At 41.1% G+C, this 12,064-nt stretch overlaps 1 protein-coding gene across 1 annotated transcript in view; it reads right to left on the bottom strand.

Annotated features, from left to right (window-relative positions):
• Positions 1–10,218: 10,218 nt before the first annotated feature.
• Positions 10,219–12,064, bottom strand: part of lrp1bb (low density lipoprotein receptor-related protein 1Bb) — a gene marked incomplete at both ends in the record, with an annotated part of 417,763 nt that continues 415,917 nt past the window's right edge. Inside the window, 2 exons of the mRNA XM_084179294.1 lie at positions 10,219–10,359; positions 11,348–11,422. Of these exons, the coding sequence (XP_084035420.1) occupies positions 10,219–10,359; positions 11,348–11,422 (216 nt within the window). The remainder of the gene's footprint in view (positions 10,360–11,347; positions 11,423–12,064) is intronic.

The following is a 12,064-nucleotide window of genomic DNA, read 5'->3' as shown; positions in this document are numbered from 1 at the left end:
CCTTCCATTAAAAAAGGAACCTGGTTTTTGGTCACTTTCTCGTTATAAAAACAGCGATGCTGAGATTCAAATAGTGAGGTTAATGCTATCGCTATTCATGGATTTATTATATGTGCCTGCCAAAAAAGTGTTAAACAAATCAAAATATATTTTATATTTGAGATTCTTCAAATAGCCACCCTTTGCCTTGATGACAGCTTTGCACACTCTTGGCATTCTCTCAACCAGCTTCACCTGGAATGCTTTTCCAACAGTCTTGAAGGAGTTCCCACATATGCTGAGCACTTGTTGGCTGCTTTTCCTTCACTCTGCGGTCCGACTCATACCAAACCATCTCAATTTGGTTGTGGTCGGGGGATTGTGGAGGCCAGGTCATCTGATGCAGCACTCCATCACTCTCCTTCTTTGTAAAATAGCCCTTACGCAGCCTGGAGGTGTGTTGGGTCATTGTCCTGTTGAAAAACAAATGATAGTCCCACTAAGCCCAAACCAGATGGGATGGCGTATCGCTGTAGAATGATGTGGTAGCCATGCCTTGAATTCTAAATAAATCACAGACAATGTCACCAGCAAAGCACCCCCACACCATAACACCTCCTCCTCCATGCTTTACGGTGGGAAATACACATGCAGAGATAATCCGTTCACCCACACCGCGTCTCACAAAGACATGGCGATTGGAACCAAAAATCTCCAATTTGGACTCCAGACCAAAGGACACATTTCCACCTGTCTAATGTCCATTGCTCGTGTTTCTTGGCCCAAGCAAGTCTCTTCTTCTTATTGGTGTCCTTTAGTAGTGGTTTCTTTGCAGCAATTCGACTGTGAAGGCCTGATTCACACAGTCTCCTCTGAACAGTTGATGTTGAGATGTGTCTGTTACTTGAACACTGTGAAGCATTTATTTGGGCTGCAATTTCTGAGGCTGGTAACTCTAATGAACTTATCCTCTGCAGCAGAGGTAACTCTGGGTCTTCCATTCCTGTGGCAGTCCTCATGAGAGCCAGTTTCATCATAGCGCTTGATGGTTTTTGTGTCTGCACTTTAAGAAAATGTTCCGTATTGACTGACCTTCATGTCTTAAAGTAATGATGGACTGTCGTTCCTCTTTGCTTATTTGAGCTGTTCTTGCCATAATATGGACTTGGTCTTTTACCAAATAGGGCTATCTTCTGTATACCCCCCTACCTTGTCACTACACAAATGATTGGCTCAAACGCATTAAGAAGGAAAGACATTTCACAAATTAACTTTTAAGAAGGCACACTTGGGAATTGAAATCATTCACCTCATGAAGCTGGTTGAGAGAATGCCAAGAGTGTGCAAAGCTGTCATCAAGGCAAAGGGTGGCTATTTGAAGTATATTTTGATTTGTTTAACACTTTTTTGGTTACTACATGATTCCATATGAGTTATTTCATAGTTTTGATGTCGTCACTATTATTCTACAATGTAGAAAATAGTACAAATAAAGAAAAACCCTTGAATGAGTAGGTGTGTCCAAACTTTTGACTGGTACTGTATAGATATACGTATATATACACTACTGTTCAAAAGTTTGAGGTCACTTAGAAATGTCCTTGTTTTCAGAAGAAAAGCAATTTTTTGGTCCATTAAAATAACTTCAAATTGATCAGAAATACAGTGTAGACATTGTTAATATTGTAAATGGCTATTGTAGCTGGAAACGGCTGATTTTTAATGGAATATCTACAGAGGCCCATTATCAGCAACCATCAGTCCTGTGTTCCAATGGCACGTTGTGTTTGCTAATCCAAGTTTATCATTTTAAAAGGCTAATTGATCATTAGAAAACCCTTTTGCAATTATGTTAGCACAGCTGAAAACTGTTGTGCTGATTAAAGAAGCAATAAAACTGGCCTTCTTGAGACTAGTTGAGTATCTGGAGCATCAGCAATTGTGGGTTCGATTACAGGCTCAAAATGGCCAGAAACAAATAACTTTCTTCTGAAACTCGTCAGTCTATTCTTGTTCTGAGAAATTAAGGCTATTCCATGCGAGAAATTGCCAAGAAACTGAAGATCTCGTACAACGCTGTTTTCTACTCCCTTCACAGAACAGCGCAAACTGGTTCTAACTAGAATAGAAAGAGGAGTGGGAGGCCCCGGTGCACAACTGAGCAAGAGGACAAATACATTAGAGTGTCTAGTTTGAGAAACAGACGCCTCACAGGTCTTCTGACCTTCAAGACAGAGTTGCAAAGAAAAAGCCATATCTGAGACTGGCCAATAAAAATAAAAGATTAAGATGGGCAGTCTGAGATATGGCTTTTTCTTTGCAACTCTGCCTAGAAGGTCAGCATCCCGGAGTCGCCTCTTCACTGTTGACATTGAGACTGGTGTTTTGTGGGTACTATTTAATGAAGCTGCCATCTGCCAGTGAAGGGAGTAGTACACAGTATTGTACGAGATCTTCCGCTTATTGGCAATTTCTCGCATGGAATAGCTAGCTATAATAGCTGGATATAGCAGATATTCCATACAAAAGCAGCTGTTTCCAGCTACAATAGCCATTTATAACATTAACAATGTCTACACTGTATTTCTGATCAATTTGATGTTATTTTAATGGACAAAAAAATTGCTTTTCTTTCGAAAGAAATTACATTTCTAAGTGAACCCAAACTTTTGAACGGTAGTGTAAGTGATGGGATGTTTAGACATTATGGACAGTATATGAATAGAATATATAGTATATCTGTAGAATACGTAGGATAGAATAGTATATGTACAGCAATAGTTGAATAGGATGGCCTTGACTAAAATACGGTATTATACATATGAAATGAGTAAAACATTATGTAAACATTATTAAAGTGACCAGTGTTCCATTATTAAAGTGACCAGTGTTCCATGTACAGTGAGGGAAAAAAGTATTTGATCCTCTGCTGATTTTGTACGTTTGCCCACTGACAAAGAAATGATCAGTCTATACTTTTAATGGTAGGTTTATTTGAACAGTGAGAGACAGAATAACAAAACAAAAATCCAGATAAAGATGATAAAATGTTATAAATTGATTTGCATTTTAATGAGGGAAATAAGTATTTGACCCCCTCTCAATCAGAAAGATTTCTGGCTCCCAGGTGTCTTTTATACAGGTAACGAGCTGAGATTAGGAGCACACTCTTAAAGGGAGTGCTCCTAATCTCAGCTTGTTACCTGTATAAAAGACACCTGTCCACAGAAGCAATCAATCAATCAGATTCCAAACTCTCCACCATGGCCAAGACCAAAGAGCGCTCCACGGATGTCAGGGACAATATTGTAGACCTACACAAGGCTGGAATGGGCTACAAGACCATCGCCAAGCAGCTTGGTGAGAAGGTGACAACAGTTGGTGCGATTATTCGCAAATGGAAGAAACACAAAATAACTGTCAATCTCCCTTGGCCTGGGGCTCCATGCAAGATCTCACCTCGTGGAGTTGCAATGATCATGAGAACGGTGAGGAATCAGCCCAGAGGATCTTGTCAATGATCTCAAGGCAGCTGGGACCATAGTCACCAAGAAAACAATTGGTAACACACTACCCGTGAAGGACTGAACTCCTGCAGCGCCCGCAAGGTCCCCCTGCTCAAGAAAGCACATATACAGGCCCGTCTGAAGTTTGCCAATGAACATCTGAATGATTCAGAGGAGAACTGGGTGAAAGTGTTGTGGTCAGATGAGACCAAAATCAAGCTCTTTGGCATTAACTCAACTCGCCGTGTTTGGAGGAGGAAGAATGCTGCCTATGACCCCAAGAACACCATCCCCACCGTCAAACATGGAGGTGGAAACATTATTCTTTGGGGGTGTTTTTCTGCTAAGGGGACAGGACAACTTCACCGCATCAAAGGGACGATGGACAGGGCCATGTACCGTCAAATCTTGGGTGAGAACCTCCTTCCCTCAGCCAGGGCATTGAAAATGGGTCGTGGATGAGTATTCCAGCATGACAATGACCCAAAACACACGGCCAAGGCAAAGGAGTGGCTCAAGAAGAAGCACATTAAAGTTCTGGAGTGGCCTAGCCAGTCTCCAGACCTTAATCCCATAGAAAATCTGTGGAGGGAGCTGAAGGTTCGAGTTGCCAAACGTCAGCCTCGAAACCTTAATGACTTGGAGAAGATCTGCAAAGAGGAGTGGGACAAAATCCTTCCTGAGATGTGTGCAAACCTGGTGGCCAACTACAAGAAACGTCTGACCTCTGTGATTGCCAACAAGGGTTTTGCCACCAAGTACTAAGTCATGTTTTGCAGAGGGGTCAAATATACATTTATTTGCATTTTAATGAAGGAAATAAGTAACATTTTTGACATGTGTTTTTTTGTTTTTTTGTTTTGTTATTCTGTCTCTCACTGTTCAAATAAACCTACCATTAAAATTATAGACTGATCATGTCTTTGTCAGTGGGCAAACGTACAAAATCAGCAGGGGATCAAATACTTTTTTCCCTCACTGTATATATACATAGGGCAGCAGCCTCTAAGGTGCAGGGTTGAGTAACCAGGTGGTAGCCGGCTAGTGACTAAGTTCAGGGCAGGGTACTGGGTGGAGGCCGGCTAGTGATGGCTTTTTAACTGTCTGATGGCCTTGAGATAGAAGCTGTTTTTCAGTCTCTCGGCCCCAGCTTTGATGCACCTGTACTGACGTCACCTTCTGGATGATAGCGGAGTGCACAGGCCGTGGCTCGGGTGGCTGATGTCCTTGATTATCTGTTTGGCCTTCCTGTGACATCGGGTGCTGTAGATGTCCTAGAGGGCTGGCAGTGTTCCCCCGTTGATGTGTTGGTGAGACCGCACCACCCTCTGGAGAGCCCTTCGGTTGTCGTACTAGGCGGTGATACAGCTCGACAGGATGCTCTCAATGGTGCATCTGTAAAGGTTTGTGAGGGTCTTACCAAATTTCTTCAGCCTCCTGAGGTTGAAGAGGTGCTGTTGTGCATTCTTCACCACACTGTCTGTGTGGGTGGACCATTTAAGATTGTCAGTGTACTCCGAGGAACTTTAAGCTTTTCACCTTCTCCACTGCTGCCCCGTCGATGTGGATGGAAGCGTGCTTCCTCTGCTGTCTCCTGAAGTCCACGATCAGCTCCTTCATTTTGTTGACGTTCAGAGAGAGGTTATTTTCCTGGCACCACTCCTCCAGGGACCTCCCTGCATTCTGTCTCGTCGTTGTTGGTAATCAGGCCTACCACTGTTGTGTCGTCTGCAAACTTCATGATTGAGTTGGAGGCGTGCGTGGCCACGCAGTCATGGGTGAACAGGGAGTACAGGAGGGGGCTGAGCATCCCCCCTTGTGGGGCCCCTGTGTTGAGGATCAGCGTAGTGGAGGTGTTTTTTCCTACCTTCACCACCTGGGGGCAGCCCGTCAGGACATCCAGGACACAGGGCCCCGAGCTTAATGATGAGCTTGGATGGTACTATGGTGTTGAAGGTTGAGCTGAAGTCAATGAACAGCATTCGTACATAGGTATTCCTCTTGTCCAGATGGGATAGGGCAGTGTGCAGTGCGGTGGCGATTGCATCATCCGTGGATCTATTGGGGCATCCTAGGCCTATGTTGTTGTATTGGTGGAGTTATGGGCCAATTTGCATATATTCACTTTTATTCCTCTAAGTACACGTGTGGAAGTGCATGAAAATCCTTTTAGAAAATGTTATCCCAATTTCACAAATTGGGCCCATTATGTATAGAAATACCCATTTGCATTCAATGTATAGTTCAACATAAATAACATATTGCTGCAGTCCCCTGTCAAGTGGCAACATCATGGTTATTATACACAGGGTTTATGCTTCCTATAGGGAGATGAATCTGATTCTATCCCATGCCTAAAACATTTCCCTATGAAGAGATGAGCAGCCTTCAATAAGACTGATGTAGACAGGCTGTGCTTGCCTACAGTATGTGTATGCAGGTCCTGTTGTTTATAATGTGAATACGACTCCTGCTCTTATTGATTCTGTCCAAGAGATGACTCCTCTGGGTTTATCTGATGTTTATGCAGGTGTATGAGGATGCTTGCTAAATGGAAAAGAGACAACAAATCGATATCCAAGGTGAGGGGAGGGGGATACGATCCTGTGAGCTCGGGGTTTGTTGTTCTGTCTTTCCCTCTTTCCTTTGATGCACTTTATAGACCAACCGAGTAGGACTGTGAGAGATTTCTCCTCAGATTTATAGTACATCATACTCCTGCTGAGTTCGGTATAATTGTAGACAGTAGACCTCTGTTCATACCGCATCTCTGTCTTTCTTTCAGTAACACGGGAGATAGGCCTGCAAATCACTTCAGATGGAGTGTTCCAAGCGGTGTTAAACTACTCTCCTATATTCTCATCACAAATCTGATAGAGAGTAGCCAGACGTGTGGTGGACTATCCACTGTCCAAGTAAATAACTCTAATAAGTAGCACTACTTTTCATCAACTCTATTTCCTTCTCCAGGAGTGTCCAATTCCACAATGAGGATTAGACATGAATGAGATATAGTGAAGGTAATTGCTCATCAGACTGAGCTAGATAAGATGGCTAGATTCACAGTAGTATAATCAGTTTGGTTTCATCAAACACCCTGCTGCATAAATTAATGGATCACTCAGATCCACTCATCACCATCACACCATCATTAAGGATATCACCATTCACTCCTCAAGGTCACAAATACAGACATGTTTTAACAGTTTGTTGCTAAACATTCAACAGTTGTCTTCCTTCTCAGTGGATGTCATGTAATTTAACCCACTTCAGCTACATACAATTGATGTACTTACACTGAGTGTACAAAACACTCTTTCCATGGCATAGACTTACCAGATGAATCCAGGTGAACGCTATGATCCCTTATTGATGTCACTTGTTAAATCCACTTCAATTAGTGTAGATGAAGGGGAGGAGACAGGTTAAATAAGGATTTTTAAGCCTTGAGACAACTGAGACATGGATTGTGTGCCATTCAGAAGGTGAATGGGCAAGACAAACGATTTAAATGCCTTTGAACGGGGAATGGTAGTAGGTGCCAGGTGCACCGGTTTGAGTGCTGTTGGGTTTTTCACACTCAACAGTTTCCCGTGTGTATCCAGAATTGCTCACCACCCAAAGGACATTCTGCCAACTTGACACAACTCTGGGAAGCATTGGAGTCAACATGGGCCAGAATCCCTGTGGAATGCTTTCGACACCTTGTAGAATCCATGCCCCGCCGAATTGAGGCTGTTCTGTGGGGGAAAAAAATACTACTAAATGTATTAATAAATACAAAAATATGTATTAATAAAGTATTGACAGTTCTCTAAAGCATTCAACTGTTGTCAACAGACGCTCTCAGTGCATGTAATTTAAACCACATCACAAACATACTGTTGGGGGTGGCAGCATAATGCTGTGGGGATGTTTTCAGCGGCAGGGACTGGGAGACTAGTCAGGATCGAGAGAAAGATGAACGGAGCAAAGTACAGAGAGATCCTTGATGAAAACCTGCTCCAGAGCGCTCAGGACCTCAGACTGGGGTGAAGGTTCATCTTCCAACAGTACAACGACCCTTAGCATACAGCCAAGATAACGCAGGAGTGGCTTCGGGACAAATCTCTGAATGTCCTTGAGTGGCCCAGCCAGAGCCCAGACTTGAACCCAATCGAACATCTCTGGAGAGACCTGGAAATAGCTGTGCAGCTCCCCATCCAACCTGACAGAGCTTGAGAGGATCTGCAGAGAAGAATGGGAGAAACTCCACAAATACAGGTGTGCCAAGCTTGTAGCGTCATACCCAAGAAGACTCGAGGCAGTAATCGCTGCCAAAGCTGCTTCAACAAAGTACTGAGTAAAGGGTCTCAATACTTATGTAAATGTAATATTTCTGTTTTTTTATTTTAATACATTTGCAAAAATTTCTAAAAACCTGTTTTTGCTTTGTTATTATGGAGTATTATGTGTAGATTGATGAGGGAAAAATACAATTTAATCCATTTTAGAATAAGGCTGTAACGTAACAAAATGTGGAAAAAGTCAAAGGGTCTGAATACTTTCCGAATACACTGTATAATTAGTGTACACATACTCAGGGAGACTCAAAACCTGGTACGAATTTGAGATCATATCAGAGCTACGCCACATCAAAGAGCAGCACTTCAGCTGCTCAGATTTATGTTGATGCCAGGGGATGGAGCTGGGAGCAGCACTCTGGACAAAGTGCAATCAGTCAGTCTGTCCTCCCTCGCCATCATACGGTTGCCATGGTGACAGAGCAGGTGAAACACTGAGGGGTGCAGATGATCGCCATTGTGTTGTACAACTCTCAGGGACTGAATTACCATTTAGTGTGCTGTGTGGCGGGCGTTGATGGCGTGTTCATCGTCGGAGGTAATTCATGCACTTGGCCTTCACACACACACACCCTGGTAACCCTCTTGTCCTCTTAGCCTGTTCCATACCACTGATAAGATGTCTCAGCTGTTGATTGACTTGTTAGGTCAGGGACCACGCAAACCCTGGAAATATGACAGGTATGTCACTTAAAGCTAGAATCCTTAGTTGCTACATCCATTTTTGGACTTATAAATGAATGATATATACCCATTGATTCTTGATAAATATAACTTATAAATGCCTCATGAGCTTAGTTCAACTGTCTTACCCCATCAGAACCCAAAATATACACTTTTTTTAAGCCAATGTTTGTAAACAACGTAAATGTAATCAAACACTGTATATCCTCAAAAACTATAATTTTGATATTGTCGATGGTTTGTCCTTGCATCCTTAGCTCTGTCTGTGAATTTGAGAGTAGTTACATTTCTCCAAAACAGAGACTGCTTCGTTATTGTTTCAACTGTGGATTCTAGCTTTAAATCCCTTCATGTGAGGTATTGTTCCAACAGGTGTCTTGCTGGAAAAAATGCCACATGCTCATCTTACCACTTGCATGGGGTAACATTTTATGTGAAATAACTTGCGATGTTGTATCATGTTGAAGTCTGATGTTAGCGCCATTATCAAGCAGAGATCTGAGAAACCCAAATATTTATTTTGAAATGGAAATAAGCCCCCTTTATTTTATATTGATTTACATTTTATATAAAAGTACTTACATTTAATACATTTCTTCAAAATACAAGCAGCCAAACAACATACAAATCAAATACAAAATTATAAAATGTGTTATATCTATCATCTTTCCTTTTCTGAAAGTAACAGAAAGTATTTTTATAATTCTCTAAAGTCACTTTGTAGCCGTAAAGTTGTGTTAAATCCTTTTCTGTGTTTAAATCATTTTGCCATAACGTAGATAGATGTTGGGACAAGAGACCTAAAAAAATATGGACGTCTATGTCTGTGTATATCTGTGACTATTCTCAGAACATTCTTGTTAAGCTTCAATCATCTCTGTGATCCAAACATAATTTCTTAGATGGAGTATACATTTCAGACCCCTCAGTAAAATATCTTCCATTTGTAGCAGAGCAAATATATGTTTGAAATTATTACATGAACATGATGCTATAACACTGTAGAGTATTGAATTAGAAGGTAAACGGAAAAGGACTATCTTAAAACTAACCTTGGCCATTGCTGGATTGTATCCATCATGGCTGAATCAAACGATACAAACACAGACCGAAAACAAGCTTCACTGCTCATGTATGAAGCCATGAAATGATAACATGTTTTTGTGAAGAACAGTTTTTGTTCTGAGGAAAGTAATGACATTGGAAATCATAGCAATCATAACTTGACCAACCTCAAACTATTGTTTTTAAAAGATGAGATATTTGTTCAGAAAGGAAAAATCGAGACCTGCTTTAGTACTGTATACTGCACCAGAATAGCAAGTTGTTGGTTCCACTTTAACAAGAGAAAGACATGTACAGGTACAGAAATAAGTAATGTATCGATCTTAACGTTTCTTTACAACAGAAGAGTTCTGGTGTTAATAAGGTATTTTGCAAGTCAGCAGCTTTACTTCAGTGTCATACAGTATATACTATATAGTGCTGTATAACAATTGTTCAAGAAACAAAGTAAACAACGGAAACTAAAAAAATGGAAATAAAAGTGTTCAGCACACAAATGAGGAGGTAATGCTGATGCTAAAAACCAACAAACCTAACCGTCAGGATCGGAGCCTGATAGGAAATAGAAAAATCTTATTTTCCTCTTGTTTTTATACATTTGTACACTGTCTTATAAAAGGAGTAGAAAGTGTAAAGTTAGGCTATGCAGCGGTTTCGCGAATTGTCCCCTCTAGTTTCTTTGGGAGTAGCTCTCTCCTCTCGTCTATGTTGATGACCGGTTTCCGACAGTTCTGTCCGTCAAGGTAGATCTTTGCATACACTGGGTTGGAGTAGTTAATGGGCTGCATTAAGGAAGTAAAAATGCTGTTACATATATGACAAAGACATATCACATCAGCACAGCTGTCAACAATGCATAAGAATATACCTTATGTAATTTGGTGCCCCGTATGAACACGCCCTTAAACATCAGTGCTTTGATTTCTCTTGATACAGAGGAAACAGACAACCTTGATTTTTCTATGTTAAATGTCTCTCATGTTGCACTGCAATAAACACAGTACTAATAGTCAGCTTAGAGGAAACAGTGCTTTGTTATCTCTTGTTACAGAGGCAACAGACAACTTTTTTATGTTAAAGTTAATCAAGAAGGGTAAAGATAAACATATCAGCTAAAACTGTTATTGCAAGGTAACAGGAAAGAAAGAAGATAGCTCATGCACATTAGTCAAAGATACGGTATTAAACATGCATTGTTTACTCCTAATATGCATATAAAATTAGCAAGACTGAGCTTTTCCAATGGGATGTTTGTTCCCAAATTGGTGGTAGCATACATTCAGAAGTGGTCGTCTTTACTAGTGCAACAATACTTTTCATTTTTAAATACTTCAAGATTAATTGAATTATACCTAAAATCACTAAAATGCACTACAACTGTCTGCAGGCTTCCTGCCAAAAGGAGATGTACAAACATTCTACAGCTCACATCTGTTCCTTTTATAGTGAATGGGAAGACATTATGGCTCCCTCTGTATGAGATTGGTTGTCTAAACCAGTGGTTCTCAACTGGTTTTGCCTCGAGACCCAAATTGAAACAGGTTGTCTCATTAGTGATCCAATATTCGCATCAAAAATTTTTTGTTGTTGCCATAATGCGATCTGGAAAACTATTTGTAATGCTATATTGATAGTAAATGTACCAATTATATGACAAGGGAACCACAGTCCCACCTTTTTCATTGTCAATTATTTAAATTCTGCCCATATTCCTGACACAACAGTTGAGAATGGCTGGTCTAAACTAAGAGGAAGGACAGGAGAAATCACCTGTCCAGGTATCACCTCCTTGGGCACAGTATGTATGCCCAGGGTGCCAGGGTCACTGGACTTCACACACCAGCCCTGCAACACACAAGTTCTGCCGATGTTCACCATGCCAAGCTGTTGTCAACCAACAAACGCTTTACCACAAGTGTATATGGATAAAATCCAATTGAAAATCCATCATATATCAACATCAGTGAGGAACTCAAAATGATGTGATGACTAGAAAATGAGATTGTCAATCCATTTTTGGTTTTGGAACTTAGATTTTGGATGCAAACTCAACAAAAAACCATGGCAACTTTCACCTACAGCATCCACTGATAGAGTGGAGGAGTGCGCTAGTTGTGATTCAGTCTGCCTTTACCTTTCTAATGAAAAGGGATCCAGGTGGGACTGACAATAGCAGATGTCAAAGTTGTCATGGCGAGAACTAAACGCATTAAGCTTGAAGTGGTAGCAGGCAAGTTAGATAACAAGATAGATCAGTAAAGCTGTTATGATTTCTTTGATATTCGGAGCGTTAGTGCAGTGCCGAGACCTATGAAGAAAATTAATCAACAGCAGATACAATGTTCCCATGGTACAGAGCACCTTAATGTTTCTCTCCATATACCTGAGGTTTATGCGCCATCTGCCAATATAACTACACATTTATTTTAAACCGTGGATAGACGGTCTGGTGTGCCACAAGAGGAGATTCTTAAGCCTCATTTTGCT

Source organism: Coregonus lavaretus (genome assembly GCF_964263955.1).
Source record: "Coregonus lavaretus genome assembly, chromosome: 16".
Lineage (NCBI taxonomy): Eukaryota > Metazoa > Chordata > Actinopteri > Salmoniformes > Salmonidae > Coregonus > Coregonus lavaretus.
Note: the sequence above shows the minus strand (reverse complement) of the source record. Positions and strands in the feature narration are given on the sequence as shown.